The following is a 21,269-nucleotide window of genomic DNA, read 5'->3' as shown; positions in this document are numbered from 1 at the left end:
TATTTACACCAAATATACAAAAGTATGTGGACACCCCTTCAAATTAGTGGATTCTGCTATTTCAGTCATACCCGTTGCTGACAGGTGCAATCTCCATCGACAAACATTGGCAGTAGAACGGCCTTACTGAAAAGCTCAGTGACTTTCAAAGTGGCACCGTCATAGAGTGCCACCTTCCCAACAGGTCAGTTCGTCAAATTTCTACCCTGCTAGAACTTCCCTGGTCAACTGTAAGTGCTGTTATTGTGAATTGGGACGTCTAGGAGTAACAACGGCTCAGCCGCAAAGTGTTAGGCCACACAAGCTCACAGAATGGGACCGCAGAGTGCTGAAGCGCCTAGAGCATAAAAATCATCTGTCTTCGGTTGCAAAACTCACTACTAAGTTCCAAACGTCCAGTGGAAACACGTTCTCTGGAGTGATGAATCACACTTCAGGCAGTCCGAAGGACGAATCTGGGTTTGGCGGATGCCAGGAGAACGCCACCTGCCCAAATGCATAGTGCCAACTGTAAAGTTCGATGGAGGAGGAATAATGGTCTGGGGCTGTTTTTCATGGATCGGGCTAGGCCCCTTAGGTCCAGTGAAGGGAAATCTTAACACTACAGCATACAATTATTATTATTATTTTTGACAATGACATTCTAGACAATGCTGTGCTTCCAACTTTGTGGCCACAGTTTAGGAAAGGCCCTTTCCTCGTTCAGCATGACAATGCCCCTGTGCACAAAGCGAGGTCCATACAGAAATGGTTTGTCGAGATCGGTGTGGAAGAACATGATCGTCCTGCACAGAGCCCTGACCTCAACCCCTCAACATCTTTGGGATGAATTGGAACGCCGACTGCGAGCCAGGCCTAATCGCCTGCCCGCCCGCACTAATGCTCTTGTGGCTGAATGGATGCAAGTTCCAGCAGCTATGTTCCAACATGTAGTGGAAAGCCTTTCCAGTAAAATGGAGGCTGTTATAACAGTAAAGGGGGGACTAACCCCATATATATGCCCAAGATTTTGGAATGAGATGTTGGATGAGCAGGTATCCACATACTTTTGCTAATGTAGTATATGTACTGTATCTCTAAAGATGCTTCAGAGAGTCTGTAGTGTAGTGGCAGGAGTATAAAAGCTGTTGAGTTGGGTTGTTGCATGGACAGGTGCAGTCTGGGGCCTGAGTCTGGTTCTAGGTCCTGCAGGGCAGGTAAGCAGTGTCAGGCAGCGACCGACCGGCGTCTCCTCTCCTCGGACTGTACAGATTTGACAGGAACAGGAAGAGATACAGACGAAAAAGCCCCTGCTGTGTTTGAAGCCGTTCAGATCAGAGAGCACAAAGACACAGTCTCACAGTGCTACAACCATCACCACCCTGTGCCTCGCATGCAAAGGCATACCCCCTCTCCTCAGTCAGACCAGGCCAGGCACGAAGGAAACATCAAGGCGGCAAGGCAAAGCTTGCAGTGGTTTGGTTTGGACGGTCAGTGGTTCCATTTTTTGCCATTCTCTCTCTCTCCCTCTCTCTGTCTCTCCGTTTGTTTATAGTCTATGTCTCTGACAGGAGAGAGCTGATCAGAGGTCTCCTCAACTCATACAGTCCTATTTGGGTTTTAGAGACAATGTTTCACTGGAGGAAAGGAGTCAGTTCAGTCAGTTCAATGTCTCTGCTTTACAAGAACCAGTTGATTAATTAGTTCCCTTTGGCTTATCGTTTTGAGTGACAGTTACCGTGGGAAGGGCTATGAAGTTCAGGTATTGAGCATGAGCTCTCCTTGTCCGGAGCCCCACTCTCCGAACCCTGTCTCTCCGCTGGAGTGGGGTGGGTTGTCTAAGGAGAGGCCCCGCCTCTTCCCAAACACTTGCTCCTGCAGCTCGATGATGTCAATGCGAATGTCGGCCATCATGACCAGGAGGAAGTCAAAGGAGCCGGGAGGTCCCTGGGGAAAGATACGGAGGCTTTAATATCTCTGTCCACACATTAGTGAATTAGATTTGAACCTGTAAAGCATGTTGCATGCTTTAGGGTGGATTTATTGTATGCTTGGAATCTGATAATACATAGAATAGATCAACAAGATGACAATGATGATAATGCATTTAAAATACTTCAACGCCTAGCTGGCAAATATAGAAAGCAGACTCACTGGTAGACCTCTGGGACCAGGAGTTCCCCTGTCACCCTAAAGAGAAGAAAACATCCAGAAACGTCCAGTTACATACTTCCAACATTCACACAGACTTCTATAAGAGTCCACATCGGCAGCTCAGAGCTCTCAGAGTGGGGAGAAAAGTGTTAGTGTTCCAGTTAACAGCTTTGAAACATTTACAGGATAGTTTTAACACATACAGGACACACACAAGCATGTACTAAACACCCACAGACACACGGATAGACTGTTAGACTGACCTTCAGTCCATCTCTGCCTGGTGCGCCAGGAGGTCCCTGTTGGAAAAAGGAGAGACAGAAATATGGTTTTAAATGTTTTTAGGAGCTACAGCTCCTTCTATGCAACATTTATTATAATGATGTATCTCTGCAGCTATGGATGTGTTGAGGTCTGCTTGGACTAATAGGCCCAACAGCATGTTATCGGGGAAGCAATAATAAGATTACCACAGCTCCTCTGCGACCCCTCTTGATGTGCTCCAGGTCAGGCTCGGGGCCCATAGGGCCCATGTCTCCCCGTGGCCCCTGGGGGCCGGTCAGGCCTCTCTCTCCAGGCTCTCCCTTCTCCCCCGGCACTCCTGATTGGCCTGGGATCCAAGAATAAAGGGATGTAAGAGGAACCAAGGAGAAGGCTGAGATGAATATCAGCCAACAAACAGCTGACATAGGCAGTAAACAGAGAGACACAGAGAGAGAGAGAAAGATTGAGTTAGAAAGATTCAGAGAAAGAGCAGACAGCTCTTACCTGGGACCCCACGGGATCCTGGAGAGCCAGGAGGACCAGGGAGGGCGGGGGTGTCAGGACCTTTCCCCAACCTCCCAGCAGACGGCTTATCACTGCTGTTAGCCAGGCCAGGAGACAACACCTACACACACACAGGTACACACACAGGTAGTATAGTACAACAACCTGTCTCACTGTAGTCTCCATTTGGCCAGACTTCCATTGTGAGACATCAAGTCTGGCGAGGCTAGTTTACGGTTAGTGTATCTCTGGTTAGTGTGTCTCTGTGTTTGTATGGAACAGCAGTGTAAGTAGGATGTGTAGTAGTTAGTGTTGTGATGTAGATATACCTGGTTAGGTGACTGAGTGCTGCCCAGCCTCAGTTTGAGCTGCAGCAGGCTGTTCCTCATGTTGACAAAGTCTTGACAGGTGAGGGAGCAGGAGCCAGCACTCATCAGGGTGTCAGACTTCACTGACGAGCTCACTGACAGAAAGACAAAGAGACTCTCAGAGAGACAGGCTTGTCACAGAGTAAGTAACACTACAGAATAAGTAACACAAAAACAAAGTCTAGTACACCCTCTCAAACACAGGAAGGTACTTTTTTTATTTTATCTTTATTTAACTAGGCAAGTCAGTTAAGAACAAATTCTTATTTTCAATGACAGCCTAGGAACAGGGGGTTAACTGCCTGTTCAGGGGCAGAACGACAGATTTGTACCTTGTCAGCTCGGGGGTTTGAACTTGCAACCTTCCGGTTACTAGTCCAACGCTCTAACCACTAGGCTACCCTGCCGCCCCTAGCGAACTAAGCCCAGAGGTAGTGGAGCTGTAGTAGCCAGCCTCATGTAGACAGTAGGAGTAAAGTATAGTAGTATTCTCAACACCCACGGTTGTGACTGGGTATACAGGAGTGCTTGTCCGGTGCCAGGATGTAACCCCTGTGACAGCGACACAGGAAGCTGCCCACGGTGTTCTCGCAGTCATGATCACAGACACTGCTGTCGGACTCCACACACTCATCGATGTCTGTGGTGTGGGAGACACAACACCAGCTGTTACTTTACACCTGATTAAGGCTGCATTTAGGCTGCTCTAATCAGAGAGAGGGAGAGAGAGCGGTTGCTCTGATTCAGGATGTTAAATTAAGATTCATACAAAAGAAAACAGTGCTGATTGGCTGACAAACAGGCTGATAAAAAGCTGATTGGCAGATAAACAGGTAGTGGACTTACCTAAACAGTAGGTCTGGTGGTTGCGATGCCTCTCTCGATCAAAGCGGTATCCGGGGTAACAGGTGCAGACAACCCGTCCAAAGTTGTCGGTGCACTGCTGTTCACAGGGGGAGCCAGAACACACATCCACATCTGGAGCAGAGAGAGGGGAGGGATTGGTTCAATAGGGACATGCACAGATAGGATCTTACATGAAAAGCTAAAAGCTCCATAATAACCCTGGATGTCCAATAATATTCCTCAAGGGTATTCCTGTGTAATGTTGCCCTCTATTGGTCATGGTGTATCATTGTACAGTATTGCCAATTTATGGAATGACATGCTCTTTCACTTTTGAAACAATTTGCAGTTCAATAATAGGTTAATTTGGTGTTGCAATTTGCATTCTGTCTGTGTACAGGTGCCCAGGTGTAATTACAGGCACTCAGCAAAGTATCTGACTTGAGGTGAGTAGAAATGCTGTATTTCTTTAACCTACTTTCAGGTATGCACTGGCCCATCACGAACCTGAAGCCCTCACAGCATTTCCTCCTGTGGATAAACACACAGACAGACAGTAGCATGAGCCAATAATTCATTTCCCAGCTGCTGTATCCTTCCCTTCACATACTGAACGGATCTACACAGCCACTAAATGTGAAACACCAGAGATACTTCATACAATGACGAGATGGTCTTGTCTACACCCTAACAATGGGAGTTGTTGTCCCAAAGGCGGGAAGGCAGGCAGTCTGCTTTTCTCTCTGCTTATCAGTCTGCTAATCGTGGGCAGATTTTGACAGGAGTAAATCCTCTTCGCTTTGCCTCTTCCTCTCTGGTAACACCCAGCCTGTCAATTGTCTTTAGGACCAAAGCTCCTCATTAGCACCAGATCCCTTACCTCCATCCCCACTTCCTAGCAGCACTAGCCTAGATGGTCAAGAGACAGCTGAACAAAGAGCATCATCCTCACACACAGCAAGCCAAAACAGCACATGTTACAGGCATTAGGGATGGACCTGCAGAATAGGAAACAATGGAAAGGGATATTGGAATACTCATAGAATCACAGAACCCAAATAACACAGACCCTAGATGAGGAGGGGACACGCACGCACACGCACACACACACACACACACACACACACACACACACACACACACACACACACACACACACACACACAGGATTTAGCTCCTGCCCCGAAAACTGCACGCTCTTGATGGAGGGAAGTTAGCATGGTACTTCACTGAAGGTCCCTCAAGACCACAACTTGCTTTTATTCTTCTCCAACTTCCATGCAACATAACCCTAAATCACTCCTCTAAGACCCTCCCCCACTCCCTCTTCTGAATGATAAATAACTTACAAAACTATGGGCCTGGCCAGGGCCTGATTAAAGCCACATGACGGACTGGAGCTTTAATCTGTGGCTCATAGCTGTGTTGTGTTGTGATGGAGAGAGCTGGGGATGGGATGGGACAGTACTGGGGGGCTGCTAGGGGGCTCTGGCCAGGGGCCTGAAGGACAACTCTCTCCAGGCCTGCCACCTCCTGCCCCTCCAGTCAGTTTGCCAGCAGAGGAGAGGGCCAGGCTGGGCAAATGGACAGCAGATGTGGGCCCTGTCTGTCTGTCTGGGCTGAAGATGTACAGCCAGCAAGGGGAGGCTATGGCTGGCAGCCTCTGGTGTCTCTGAGTGTCCACTCACAACATCAACACACAACCTCTGCTCTCATAGTCCACTGCTCCACTGCCCTACTCCAAACATCAACAGACAACCTGTCAGTCACAGAGACCTGACCCCACACTGCCCCTGATCTGATCTGGGACCTGCAAAAAGAAAGAAAGCCTTTTGTGAGCTAACTTGACCCCCCTTTCGAGCTCCGACTTTGCTGATAGCTACTTTATTGAGGAAAAATGTACTTACTATGACTGAGATATGTGGTTGTCCCACCTAGCCATCTTAAGATGAATGTACTAACTGTAAGTGGCTCTGGATAAGAGCGTCTGCTAAATGACTCAAATGTCAAATTAAAAGCTAGAGGTGTCTCTGATTGATGATACATGCTCTTCAGTGGTCTGTATAAACTGCTCAGGTTAATAGTTACACCGTGTGATGACCTGTCTGTTGATGTTTGGGAATGTAGGGGTCTCTGTTGATTAACACTGTTCTCTGATCTTAAAGGGAAAAGACCAAACCACTAAAGCTACATCACTGTCCTCCACAGTGAGATAACCGCTTCTCATGCTCCCCGTGCGTGCATGTGTGTGTGTGTGTGTGTGTGTGTGTGTGTGTGTGTGTGTGTGTGTGTGTGTGTGTGTGTGTGTGTGTGTGTGTGTGTGTGTGTGTGTGTGTGTGTGTGCGTGTGTCTGGGGCCCAGAGCAGTCAGTAATTGGGTGCATCTTGTTAATGTCAGGAAACAAGGGCAGGGGTTATTAGTGAGAGTGATGTGTGACACTGACAGGACTGTTAAACACAACCTTGAGGAGGAGAGCTCCCAGACCAGGCTCTTCCTTCAGTTCTCTGCACTCTTCACAATACAGACAAACATCAAGGTCAGGTGACTAACAAGGTTAGGAGAGTACGCTCTTAGAAAAAAAAGGTGCTATCTAGAACCTTAAAGAGTTTTCTGCTGTCCCCATAGGAAAACCCTTCGAAGAAACCTTTTTGGTTCCAGGTAGAGCACTTTTTGGTTCCAACCTTCCTACAGAGGGTGCTACCTGGAACCAAAAGGTGCTCTACTTGGAACCAAAAAGGGTTACCCTATGGGGACTGCCGAAGAACCCTTTTGGAACACTTCTTTCTAAGAGAGTATCTTTCTCTACACCCAGATTATCAACACTGATGGTCGGATTCTATGGTATTTTTGCCCATTCGATTCTTCTGTGTTTCTACATTCTGCATCAACAAGCATGTTGTCTGTTTAAGTTCCTTCAGAAGATGAGTCCCTGTGTCACCCTGAGGGTTTTCCTGCTGTTAGACACTGCTTCTCTTGATGCTCCACACTCCAACATAGTGCCTACAGACCCACCAGGTCTGTCTGACCATGCAAGTCACCCAGCTACGAGTCCGTCTTGGGAGCACCATCCCTGGACATCCCTGTCCCTGTGTTCCCCCTGGTTCTCCTTGGTGCTGGTGGTGACCCAGTGACTACCTGCAGAGAGAGGGACGTACCGAGGGCCCACACAGGCTCTACACTACACTGCTGCTGCCAAAAACAACACAGAGACGCTGGAGGAATAGCAAGACAGGATCCAGAGTACAGGCCAGAGCAGGATCACTTTACACTCCAGATTATGTACTTTAGCAAGGGTCTCCCTCCAGGGAGGAGAGCTCAATGTTATTGTTTTCCATCCAGGCTTGCGTGATTTATTTGTGCGTTCGCGGCAGGAATGCGCTACAAAGACTGGATATTCATTATAGACCCCCCCAAGAATCCACTACAAAGACTGGATATTCATTATAGACTCCCCCAAGAATCCACTACAAAGACTGGATATTCATTATAGACCCCCCAAGAATCCACTACAAAGACTGGATATTCATTATAGACCCCCAAGAATCCACTACAAAGACTGGATATTCATTATAGACCCCCAAGAATCCACTACAAAGACTGGATATTCATTATAGACCCCCCAAGAATCCACTACAAAGACTGGATATTCATTATAGACCCCCAAGAATCCACTACAAAGACTGGATATTCATTATAGACTCCCCCAAGAATCCACTACAAAGACTGGATATTCATTATAGACTCCCCCAACTGTCTGTAGCCTGGACAGACAGAACTGAGGTTACACAGAGACAGCAGAGCAGAGACCAATCTGGAATGATGCTTTCCATAAACCAGACGGAAGTCACTATGTATTAACAGTTCCACTCACTCAGTACAGGATTGCTCCCTGGACCTCAGATAGTGTTTCTGTTTCTAGATGTGGGGAAGATAGCGAAGAGGGACAACAGTATCATTAGGTGTCTTGTGACGCAACGTTATGTATCATATTTACTCTGTCAATTCCCAGACTCATCAGAGAGAGAGGGGAGATGACTTAAGGGGGTTGTTATGGCGATGGAGGAGGAAATGCAGCGTGGAGGAAATGAGACAGGGAGATGTTGACAAGTCGAGGAGAGGAGGAGGATGGAGAGAGAGAGAGAGAAGGAGAGAAAGAAAGAGAGATGTAGCTTTTATGTCAGTTATGCTTAATGGTCCTTCATGTGGTGCTCTGTGAGTCAGAAACACAGGATGTGGACCTCGGTGGTCACGGACCCCTCGACACTTCAGGACAGGAGAGACAGTGTCTGTGTGTGTTTCTGCTCTTACATATGTCATATTGATGTCTTTGTGTGGGTGTGTGTGTGCTGTGTGCGCTGCAGTTTTTGAATATATGTTATCCTGTTTTTAAGTCTGCCTCTCTGTGTATGGATGATAGTCTTTCTCCGTCTTTGTGTTTAAGTAAAGGCGTCAGTGTGTATAATCGATTAGGGTGTTAGTTTTAAGAGGGTCTGTTGTTTTCTCTGTGTTTCCTCATATAGCAGGGTGTTAGGCTGTTATGTAAAGGTGTGTGTGGGTATGTACGGGTGTTAGTGTATAAGCGTCTTGTTCTTGTGCCGTGTGAGTATACACGTGAAGGTGTTAGTGTGCTGAGATGTGAGCACGTCCTCTCTCTGTTTATTTATCCTGTCAGCACACTTCCAGCCTGCGGTCTCTCTGGGGACACATCAGAGTGGGGAAGGCTGTTAGTCAGACAGTGGACGCTTTCACTGAGAGCACAGGAGGTCTGCACCACTTCCACAAGCACAGCCACGCTACAATTCCCAAACAGAACCAACACTCCTCCGTCACCTCTAACCCACCGCCTACCGCTTCTGTCTTCACAGGTCCTCACTCCATCACCAATGCCTGTTCTAAAACAGCCTATCCCTATTCCCACGGCTGACCTGGTGACACATCAACCATAATGGCTGGAGCCGTGATAGGAAAGACAATGTGAAAATAATATATCAGAGCCAGCCCAGCACAGTATGGTTCGTGTCTGCAAGGTAGTGTGAAAAGGGTAAAACACCCCTCATAAAGCCATAGCCAGTTAATGTTGGGCCAGAGAGTGACACAAATCCTCCCCTCTCTCGCCCCCTATCCCTCTCTGTCACTCTCCCTCTCTCCTTCTCTTTTATGACGCCTCTCATTACAGACCTTAAAGCTCCCAGGTCTATTCCCAGTGCCAGCGCCTACCCTCGGTTCCCCCCAGGTAATATGAAGGGCCGCTGGCCTCTGTGACCCTGGGGTCATGCGAGGGCCGTGTGTCACCCCAGGAATGTGCCATCTCTGGCCCTTCTGAGCCTCTCACAACCTCAAAAACAAAGACAGACAGAAAGACATGTGACGACAGAGAGAGAGAGAGAGAGAGAGAGAGAGAGAGAGAGAGAGAGAGAGAGAGAGAGAGAGAGAGAGAGAGAGAGAGAGAGAGAGAGAGAGAGAGAGAGAGAGAGAGAGAGAGAGAGAGAGAGAGAGAGAGAGAGAGAGAGAGAGAGAGAGAGAGAGAGAGAGAGAGAGAGAGAGAGAGAGAGAGAGAGAGAGAGAGAGAGAGAGAGAGAGAGAGAGAGAGAGAGAGAGAGAGAGGGTGTGGAGGAAGAGAGAGCGAGAGGGAAAGGGAGGGAAAGGAAGAAACAGGGGTAAAGGGAGATAGAGGGAGAGTGACAGCAAGAGAAAGAATGGACCCTATGAGGACAATAAAGGGCCTACGAGAGAGATGAAGTCCAGATTACAGGTAATGTAGTGAGAGCAGCCAGTAACTGAGAAGGGAGTCTAAAGCCAAACGAATGATCAAATCAAATCAAACTTTATTTGTCACATGCGCCGAATTCAACAAGTGAATACAACAAGATACAACAAGATATAACAGACTTTACCGTGAAATGCTTACTTACAAGCCCTTAACCAACAGTGCAGTTCAAGAAGAAGAAAATATTTACCAAGTAGACTAAAATAAAGAGTAATAATAAAAAGTAACACAATGATGGATCTGTCTTAATGATGTGTCTGTGAGTGCTCTACTGCCAGGGAAGGAAACCAGGCTACAGACTGGTCTATTTTAAGGATTCTACACTGATATCACACCAAAGTCCTTAACCAGGGCTGAAGGTAATGGACTGATAAGAGATGAAAGTCTTCCAGAACCTTCCAGGACTCAGAGGGAGACGACCTGGAGGTGGGAGGGTTGAAATGGCCCCACTGCATGCAGAGATGATGTTTGTTGTGTCCGACTGTGACTCCTCATCTTTACCACTGCAAACTTCCTTTATTTCATCTCTCCCTTTTCATTCCTTCACCCCTCCCCCTTTTACAATTCTGTGATACAAAAACATGTACTGTCTATACAGTACACAGCTGCTTCTCTGTGCTGTACTTCAAACAACATGCTGACGATGCCATTACAGACTTTAATCACCTAGTGGAACAGTAATGAATAACAGGCATTGTGTTGGTACAGAGCGCTGTTCAGGTGAATGTTAACTAGAAAAATATGTACAATGATTACTTGATATTTACTGTGGTCCAACAATAATACCGATCTACACAAATGATTAGACTTCACCATTAAAACAGGAAATGAACCTCAGGCCTTGTAAAAAAGTGTTTTGTGAGAAACAGAGAAATGGATAATATTTCCCCTGTAATGAAACAGTATTACGGCAGTACTCAGAACAGTGTTGCATTGCTAAGAGAGACACTTATGTCAACTACAAGTGTGAGACAAATTAAACAGTTTCATTTTCCCACAGCTTGATTGCCATTCAAAACACATTGAGGAAGAAATGCCAAATATAAAAAAGTATACTAGTTAGAATAGGATGGAATTCCTAGATGCAATGTAAACAATGTGTGATAGATCCCAGTTTCACTATGTGTTTAGGGTGAATGAGCTGTCCTGATGTACTCTTGGCAAGAGAAGACATGTCTCTGTGAACCTTTTATAACCTAAGCTTGTACCATTGGGTGGAAGTGGTGGGATATTTCACTCCTCATTTCGTGGCTAACGTGCTGGTTGCTGTGGTGTAGTGAGTCTGATGAGGCCTTGGCTGAAGATAGTAACCCTGTCAGAACCTTATTGGAGCACAGTGTGGGGTTCAGACCTGACTGGATAAACACACACACACACACACGTGCGCATCTGGTCCTCATTACTACTTCGGAGCCTGTTGCTCCGGACCTAAATCACTTCGTCTCTATGTGTTTCCTGACATGACTTGTTTTTGCACCTAAACTCTCAGTTGATTGTTGATCACCTTAGTGTCAGTGATTGACTGACAGACAGGGCTTACCGGGGTAGGTATGATGTATGTGTTATAGAGTCACATGTTTTATGGCTTGTAAGGGGAGACCTCTCAGTGCCCTGGCCAGCGAATCACAGGGGGCTTAGTAGAGTTCAGCTCTGTACCCCGGCCACACACACACACACACACACACACACACACACACACACACACACACACACACACACACACACACACACACACACACACACACACACACACACACACACACATTGTGTGGACACATTGTGTGGACATTGCAGGTCTGCTTCCTCTGACCTGCTTTAATGATAAAACCAGAGCACATAAGAGAGACAGGACTGTGAGAGCTTGGTTCAGTATGTTCTGATTCTCTTCGCCCCCTCTCTCCTTTCTCCCACCTCGCTCCTGTGCTGCCTCCCTCTTTATTCTTCCACGGTGAGCTCAGGGGCCGTGGGATAGGATGGTTTCCAGACCTTACAGCAGGCAGCCACGTGTACTACAACGATGTTGTTAGAGAGAGAGGGAGAGAGAGAGAGAGAGAGAGAGAGAGAGAGAGAGAGAGAGAGTGGTACGATTCCACCACATCAACTGGACTACGGGGCACCAATTGCAGCAGAATACAGAGGTTCATAAAAGCCAGAGCTCTGACCTATAGAGCTTCCCGCCCTCCTGTGATTTCTCCTTCCTGGTCCTTTTTATACACCTTGATGTGGTTGTCCAGGCAAGCCTTGGAAAACCTTTTCCCCTCCCTCACTCTCCTCCTTCTCTCCTCCTGTTCCCCCTGCCATGCGTGTCACAGACTTGTTTACAGCCGGCTGGCCTGTCGACATGTAGGGACTGTAGGGGGGAGCAGAGCGGTGAGGGATTGAGTATGGAGCCCACAGAGAGAATACTATATAGGTGAGAACCAAGTCTAATGCAGTAAATCCACAAGGAAACAAATAAAGAGAGAGAGATGAGAGGGAGCGTAACACTCAGGAGGTAGTAGCTACAGTACGTAGTACATACGCTCTGGGCCTGCATGCACTCCAGGCATCTCCTGCACTATCAGCTGTCAGAGCCTAGGACACATGCACACACGCAAACTCAACTGAACTGAACTCAACTGCAAACTCAACACACATTATCACTCAGAGAAAGAGGAAAGGAGAGGAGACGAGGGGAATGCAGCCAGTGTGAGTAGCCTGAGTGTTGTTCACTCTGGCCTGGAGGTCCCAGCCAGACTCTCCATCTCCCTGCTCAGTGTTATCTCAGGTTTAATGGCTGAAACTCTACACATCTCTCTGAGGGACAATGACATCCGAGACCCTCTCCCTGGCATCATCATCAACCCCTATCCCTGAGGAGGGAGTAATGTGTGAGAAGGCCTGAGCCTGGACTCTCTCTCCCTGTCAAATCTTCAGCCTTCCAGACGAAGGCAGAGTCACAGTTAAAAGAGAAAAGCTGTGTCGTGTAGACGGGCAGATTGTGACCAGGCATGGAGCGGAGTCTGTCTTACTAATGAACACAGACCACTTGAAAGCCAAGCGGTTGACACACAGGGGAAAGGGGTTGCTCAGACTAGGCATTTCAAATCAAATCAAATTGTATTTGTCACATTCACATGGTTAGCAGATGTTAATGTGAGTGTAGCGAAATGCTTGTGCTTCTAGTTCCGACAATGCAGTAATATCCAACGAGTAATCTAACCTAAAGATTTCACAACAACTACCTTATACACACAAGTGTAAAGGAATGAATAAGAATATGTACATAAAAAATATATATGAATGCGTGACGGTACAGAACAGCATAGGCAAGATGCAGTAGATGGTATCGAGTACAGTATATACATATGAGATGAGAAAAGTAGGGTATGTAAACAAGATGCAGTAGATGGTATAGAGTACAGTATATACATATGAGATGAGTAATGTAGGCTATGTAAACATATGAAAGTGGCCTTGTTTAAAGTGGCTAGTGATACATGTATTACATCAAGATGGCAAGATGCAGTAGATGGTATAGAGTACAGTATATACATATGTATGAGATGAGTAATGTAGGGTATGTAAACATTATCTGAAGTGGCATTGTTTAAAGTGGCTAGTGATACATTTATTACATCAATTTTTCCATAATTAAAGTAGCTGGAGTTGAGTCAGGCACTGCTGTGCCTTCTTCACCACGATGTCTGTGTGGGTGGACCATTTCAGTTTGTCCATGATGTGTACGCCAAGGAACTTAAAACTTTCTACCCTCTCCACTACTATCCCGTCGATGTGGATAGGGGGGTGCTCCCTCTGCTGTTTCATGAAGTCCACGATCATCTCCTTTGTTTTGTTGATGTTGAGTGTGAGGTTATTTTCCTGACACCACACTCCGAGGGCCCTCACCTCCTCCCTGTAGGCTGTCTCATTGTTGTTGGTAATCAAGCCTACCACTGTAATGTTGTCTGCAAACTTGATGATTGAGTTGGAGGCGTGCATGTCCACGCAGTCGTGGGTGAACAGGGAGTACAGGAGAGGGCTGAGAACGCACCCTTGTGGGGCCCCAGTGTTGAGGATCAGCGGGGTGGAGATGTTGTTACCTACCCTCACCACCTGGGGGTTGCCCGCCAGGAGGTACAGGACCCAGTTGCACAGGACGGGGTCGAGAACCAGGGTCTCGAGCTTGATGATGAGTTTGGAGGGTACTATGGTGTTAAATGCTGAGCTGTAGTCGATGAACAGCATTCTCACGTAGGTATTCCTCTTGTCCAGATGGGTTAGGGCAGTGTGCAGTGTGATTGCGATTGCGTCGTCTGTGGACCTATTGGGGCGGTAAGCAAATTGGAGTGGGTCTAGGGTGTCAGGTAGGGTGGAGGTGGTGTGGTCCTTGACTAGTCTCTCAAAGCACTTCATGATGACGGAAGTGAGTGCTACGGGGCGGTAGTCGTTTAGCTCAGTTACCTTAGCTTTCTTGGGAACAGGAACAATGGTGGCCCTCTTGAAGCATGTGGGAACAGCAGACTGGGATAAGGATGGATTAAATATGTCCGTAAACACACCAGCCAGCTGGTCTGCGCATGCTCTGAGGGCGCGGCTGGGGATGCCGTCTGGGCCTGCAGCCTTGCGAGCTTTTAAATGTTTTACTCACGTCGGCTGCAGTGAAGGAGAACCCGCAGGTTTTGGTAGCGGGCCGTGTCAGTGGCACTGTATTGTCCTCAAAGCGAGCAAAGAAGTTATTTAGTCTGTCAGGGAGCAAGACATCCTGGTCCGCGCGGGGCTGGTTTTCCTTTTATAGTCCGTGATTGACTGTAGACCCTGCCACATATCTATCGTGTCTGAGCCGTTGAATTGCGACTCTACTTAGTCTCTATACTGACGCTTAGCTTGTTTAATTGCGTTGCGGAGGGAATAGCTACACTGTTTGTATTCAGTCATGTTTCTGGTCACCTTGCCCTGATTAAAAGCAGTTGTTCGTGATTTCAGTTTTGGGTGATTTCAGTTTTGCATCAACCCACGGTTTCTGGTTTGGGAATGTTTTAATACACGCTATGGGTACGACATCGCCGATGCACTTGCTAATAAACACACTCACCAAATCAGCATATTCATCAATGTTGTTGTTCGACGCAGTGCGGAACATATCCCAGTTCAATGTGATCGAAGCAATCTTGAAGCGTGGAATCCGATTGGTCGGACCAGCGTTGGACAGACGTGAGTGTGGGAGCTTCCTGTTTTAGTTTCTGTCTATAGGCTGGGAGTAACAAAATGGAGTCGTGGTCAGCTTTTCCGAAAGGAGGGCGGGGAAGGGCCTTATATGCGTTGCGGAAGTTAGAATAACAATGATATAGGGTTTTGTCAGCCCTGGTTGTGCAATCGATATGCTGATAGAATTTAGGGAGCCTTGTTTTCAGATTAGCCTTGTTAAAATCCCCAGCTATGCAACCTCAAGATATGTGGTTTCCAGTTTACATAGAGTCAAATGATTTCTTTTCAGGGCCGTCGATGTGTCACATGTTTTATGGCTTGTAAAGGGGAGACCTCTCAGTGCCCTGGCCAGCGAATCACAGGGGGGCTTAGTAGAGTTCAGCTCTGCTTGGGGGGGAATATACACAACTGTGATTATGATCGAAGAGAATTCTCTAGGTAGATAATGCAGTCGGCATTTGATTGTGAGGAATTCTAAGTCAGGTGAACAGAATGACTTGAGTTCCTGTATGTTGTTATGATCACACCACATCTCGTTAATCATAAGGCATACACCCCCGCCCTTCTTCTTACCAGAAAGATGTTTGTTTCTGTCGGCCCGATACATGAAGAAACCAGCTGGCTGTACCGACTCCGATAGCGTGTCTCGAGTGAGTCATGTTTCCGTGAAACAAAGAACTTTACAGTCTCTGATGTCTCTCTGGAAGGCAACCCTTGCTCAGATTTTGTCTATCTTGTTGTCAAGAGACTGGACATTGGTGAGTAGTAAACTCGGGAGCGGTGCTCGATGTGCCCGTCTACGGAGCCTGACCAGAAGACCGCTCCGTCTGTTGGAAGTCGGAGCCGACAGAGATGGTGGAACCCTGGTCACAGAGGCATATGATTGGGTACAGAGCCCACCCTGTATATTGAGTTAAGACAGTCGGGTTTAACTGGGGTTTACAGAGGAAATCAAGTGGTCGGGTAGGAATGAACTGAATATTATGTCAATTCTTGTGATTTCTTCGAGAGGTTTGATGAGTGTGTGGCAGGCAGGCCCAGTGAATGACTGAGTTCACAACAGTTCACTTCAGAGTATCCCCACTCAGGCCCAGACATGACAAGATGGATGGGACATTTAGAAAAAAATCATGTTCATAAGTGATTCAAGAGAGAAATGATTATATCTTGGACCCCAGCAAGAACATTTCACTGATGCCAACGCAGCCCAAAGCCGTTTTGACAAATTCGGTAGATATCTCTGGAAGCAAACTAGAGAAACATGAACAGTAACCACATTATGATCCACAGTTTTTATGCGAGTAAAGTCTCCAAGTGGGCTGTCATGTGCCTTTTACTGAGGAGTGGCTTCCGTCTGGCCACTCTACCATAAAGGCCTGATTGGTAGAGTGCTGCAGAGATAGTTGTCCTTCTGGAAGGTTCTCTCATCTACACAGAGGAACTCTGGAGCTCTGTCAGAGTGACCATCAGGTTTTTGGTCACCTCCCTGACCAAGGCTCTTCTCCCCCAATTGCTCAGTTTGGCCGGATGGCAAGCTCTAGGAAGAGTTTTGGTGGTTCCAAACTTCTTCCATTTAAGAATCATGGAAGCCACTGTGTTCTTGGGGACCTTCAATGCTGCATAAATATTTTGGTACCCTACCCCAGATCTGTGCCTCGACACAATCCTGTCTCGGGGCTCTACGGACAATTCCTTCAACCTCATGGCTTGTTTTTTTTCTTCTGACATGCACTGTCAACTGTGGGACCTTATATAGACAGGGGTGTGCCTTTCCAAATCATGTCCAATCAACTGAATTTACCACAAGTGGAGTCCAATCAAGTTGTAGAAACATCTCAAGGATAATCAATGGAAACAGGATGCACCTGAGCTCAGTGTCAAGTCTCATAGCAAAGGGTCTGAATACTTATGTCAATAAAACCTGTTTTCGCTTTGTCATTATGGGGTGTTGTATGTAGATTGAGGAAAAACCTTTTTTAAATCAATTTGTGGAGAGAGAGAGAGAGAGAGAGAGAGAGAGAGAGAGAGAGAGAGAAAAAAAAACATCTCATTGGCTCTTTGTTTCTAGTGGCTGTGTGGGTTTGCTGCCCGACACCACAATAACCCAGTGTAATTGTGCTAACCCCAACCACAGAGACATGGGAAAACAGGCCCAACCACAGAGACATGGGAAAGCCATGCAGGCTGCAGGAAAAACTAGAAAACTAGCTAAAACTCCACCACCACACACATCTCGTCTGGACCCAAGAATCAAATGAGACAACTTCTATTGCTGTGGTATAACCTTGACAGTACACAGATCATATGCTTCGGACTTAAACCAGATCTGCAGACTGGGGGATTCTCGTGTGTGTGTGTGTTTGCGTGCGTGCATGTGTGCGTGCGTGCGTGTGTGTGTACATTCCGTGTTGGTAGATGGGGATTTTTTTTGAACGGACCACCCTATTTCGTCTCGTCACTATATCGGCATCGAACACATCGCCCTCCCTAGGGGAGTGGGTGACCTTGACAATTTATTGTTAAAATGATGGCCCATCTGGATCTTTGATTTAAAGGCCCTTGCTCCCTTCAGTCTCAACATAGAGTTTGATCTGAAGCCATTCCCGTGATTGTGTTTTTGTTATCCATTGTAAATAAAGTGATTGTAGGCCTATATGATGTAGCCTAATTGTATCTATGATCGTATGTTATCCATTCATGCTTTTTTACATGTTCTATTGATATTTGAAAAATTGTCCAATGAAATCATGCCACACCCGCCCATGATTACAGACACCTGTGTGTGTTCTTTGAAACAATATCAACTAGTGACCCGCAGTGTTTGTCATTAAACCCTGATGAAGACAGCTTGGCTGTCGAAACGTTGCTATTAAATTATTTCATCTGAGCTCCTAGAGCAGCATTCCCCAAACGTGGTCCTGGGGACCCCAAGGGGTGCACGTTTTGGGTTTTGCCATAACACTACACAGCTGATTCAAATGATCAATGCTTGATTATTAGTTGATTATTTGAATCAGCTATGTAGTGTTGAGGCTAAAACCAAAATGTGCACCCCTTGGGGTCCAGAGGACTGAGTTTGGGAAAGCCTGTCCTGGAGTGTGCAGCTCTCCTTTTCTTTTTAAAGGATGGGACACTCTTACCTGAGACAGGTGCCATCCGTGCCCCTTGCTGTAATACAGGGGTACTCCACTGTCACTACCTTGTTTTCTGGACACTCCTCCCTTTACAAAGCCACGAGAAAGGAGATGAGAGATAAGTGTATTGGTAACAATGTTGTTACTATAGTAATAGGAGTGGTATTAAAGAGAAAGTCACTCAATTAAATTGGCAGTTATTTCATAGTGGAAATTTAGTGGAAATTTCCTTTCAAAGCAGTTCCCAAGCACTATGGCTACTGTAGTACATCATGCTACAATACATAATCACAATTATATGGCAGCAACTATTGTATGTGAAGCAGTGAGAACATCTCAAAATGAAAGTAATAAAGACAACTGATTGTGCCGTGCAGTGGCCAGCATATGATTGCAAGAGAAACGTTTGTTAAATAACCCCGCAAAGAGGTGCATTTATCATCAGGCTTTGGATGATTTAAAGCAGGTGTGTAGTGCTAATACAAAAACAAAAATGTGCACCCCCTCTGGGTCGCCAGGACCAGGATTAAGAAACACAATAACTCGTTTGAAAATACAGATGTCTGTCACAAAGACATTTTCTTGGAAAAGTAAAGTAAAATAATAATATAATGAAATCGTTTACAACTGGAATGCTGATCTAAGAGGTAATAGCACAGAATTAAATGATCATTTCTGAGCGAAATTAGATGCTTCAAAGTTCTTCTGGTCTATACTTTGCCCACTTCATTCAAACTATTGTATGTAGGCTATGAACTCCCTCTCCCTGGTCCAGACCTCTCTATTGTGCACCTTAATAACCTATGTCACGCTATGGGCAGAATTTACAGTTGGCATTGAGTGATTCCGGTAACTACTCCTCTGTATTTGCGTGATCTCATTCAATATTCCAATCGCATCACAACAGCCTTTTACTTGCGGACGCACGGATCATTGGATAGGTAGGCTTGATGAGTTGAGCAACGTGGTGGTCTTTCTTTGACTGATTGTCGACGTTTTTCACAATCAAAGTATTGTTTTTATTGTTTATCACACATTAATATTAAATTCAGTTACGTTTCGGTCTAAATAGCACACTCATCACCATGTCCAACTGGATAGCAAGTTACTGGGCAGTTTTATTAACTCCCTACCAATCGTTCACTTGAATTTACATGCACTTTTCTTAAGCTTGATCAGGTGTCCTATACTTTATTTAATTTTCTGATAGGAAATAACAAACTGATATCTACAACGTTCCCTCACAAATGCGCGGACTACCAACTTACCCTGAAGTGAGCACTGCAAATCTGGTTTTTATTGAAGAACTGGCACCACAATCCCAAATAAAAACAACGCAGATGGCACCAAATGGTAAGAGTGTTGCAGCGCAAAGCTGACCCATGTCCCCGGCGAGCTCCGTGACAGCCTTGTTAATATTTTCTTGGTGCCTCGAAAACGAAGACTGTGCACTACTGCAAAACAGCTATATGTTTTAATTTATCAATGTCGCACACGAACTGATTTAAAGCTAACATCAGTTATAATTATACTCAGAGGTCAAACACGTGAGACCCTGCACATTAATTACTACACTCAAAACTTCCTCGCGGTACTGTAGTGCGCCAGAGTCCTGTCCCAACTGTTGCGCACTGAATCAGACCCCCTCGAGCGATTCTGGAAGAGTTTATAGACAGACATGCGCCGTGATGAGCGCGATTCCTCTCACTAATCCCCAGCGGAATTACATTCCTGTATTCCTGTTTTTTTTTAACTGACTTTGACGAAAAGGAAACATTTAAGACACAGTTGAAAATACCTATGTCGTCCTCTTGTGGAACGAACTCTCACCCAGAATAATTTCTCTAATTCCACATGCGTCTCTCTCTCATCCTCTCCTCCCTACACATTAGTGCATTCATTTAATTTGATTTAGGAAATACATATGAGGGGGAAGAGGTCAATTTTCTATGTAAAGTACAGAACCAATTTAGAGGAAATCGTTTAACTGATTGTTTCTTATTCTCCTCTCACCCTCTTTTTCATCAAGGACAAGCTGTAGCATAACACATTTACTGATTGCTGAAATTAACTTTCCCATTTAAATTCACCCTATAAATTGTTGATATAGGCCCACTCTTTAATCAATGTCCAGAAGATTATTGTTTAGACTTTCTACTCATGTTCATCTGCATGTCATATGCACTATTGGCATACTGAAGTTATATGAAGTCCAATAAAGTCTTAAAAACATCATAGCTTTTAAAAAAATCTTAATCGTGAAAAATACAAGCCTGTATTTGTAAAATATTTCTGTAATTCTAAATCAAAGCTGAATTAACAAGATAACTCTTCAGTTGCTCAGGCCCTAAAGCTGCCACTGTTTTCCTAATGAGATTTTATTGCTTTAAATTCAATCATCCTAAAACAGAGAAGCTGTTGTCACTGAAGGAACTTTGCAGGGGACATCTTTAATATGTTTACACAACACAAGCTACATTATTATTTTCAGATTCAGTGAGTAAAATATGATATAATCACACATTTAAATGACTGGTAGACACATTTGATTGCTCGTTAAGTAAATCATCAACTGTTGACATTCCCTTGACAAATAATTTAGGAGATGCAATGCAATATTACCATATTTGTCTGTATGAGGGAAATGTTGTGCTTCATTTTTTGTGCTGCAGTGCTAGGATTGTTCTGGAATCTGGACAGTTTGCAAGGAGAGTGACTTGCATAGTTGAGCTTTGTCTCTGAAGAGGGTAAGGGTTAACCACACTGACAGGGCAAAGCAGACCACCAGTCACCCCAGTGGTCAGCCTAAAGTGCCAATGGTCAGTCAGTGTCAGTGGTGATGTTATGTAATGCTGTGTTCAGTTGACTTCTGTCCAGCCTCTCTGTATCTTTTCCTCTAGTGGATTTGTTGGCCACCAGTCAATTGCAACAGATGGTTTTATTCACCACAAACGAATCTGTCCTTCAGACTCCACTCCCACTTGCCTAACGCACTGAATGAAACTGCTTCCCTAGTCTCCTTTTGTTACGTTCCCACTAGAATCAAATAAATGTAGAAAATATATA

General features: G+C 45.7%; 1 protein-coding gene across 2 annotated transcripts; it reads right to left on the bottom strand.

Annotated features, from left to right (window-relative positions):
- Window positions 1-864: 864 nt before the first annotated feature.
- LOC112249324 (collagen and calcium-binding EGF domain-containing protein 1-like) lies at window positions 865-19,914 on the bottom strand. 2 transcript variants are annotated; one of them, XM_024419167.2, is made up of 11 exons: window positions 19,472-19,913; window positions 18,210-18,290; window positions 4,594-4,646; window positions 4,116-4,247; window positions 3,772-3,909; window positions 3,231-3,364; window positions 2,902-3,022; window positions 2,604-2,743; window positions 2,397-2,432; window positions 2,134-2,169; window positions 866-1,926 (listed from the first exon to the last, which is right to left on the bottom strand). In XM_024419167.2, the coding sequence occupies exons 1-11, from the start codon at window positions 19,585-19,587 to the stop codon at window positions 1,738-1,740; spliced, it is 1,176 nt and encodes a 391-aa protein (XP_024274935.2). In that variant the 5' UTR covers window positions 19,588-19,913; the 3' UTR covers window positions 866-1,737. The 2 variants fall into 2 exon arrangements, with proteins under 2 accessions (XP_024274936.2, XP_024274935.2); XM_024419168.2 differs by lacking the exon at window positions 18,210-18,290 and having other exon boundaries at window positions 865-1,926; window positions 19,472-19,914.
- Between the last annotated feature and the right edge of the window lie 1,355 nt (window positions 19,915-21,269).

This window comes from Oncorhynchus tshawytscha, linkage group LG04 (assembly GCF_018296145.1).
Source record: "Oncorhynchus tshawytscha isolate Ot180627B linkage group LG04, Otsh_v2.0, whole genome shotgun sequence".
NCBI classification, from domain to species: Eukaryota; Metazoa; Chordata; class Actinopteri; order Salmoniformes; family Salmonidae; genus Oncorhynchus; species Oncorhynchus tshawytscha.
This window is presented reverse-complemented; position numbering and strand designations above follow the sequence as displayed.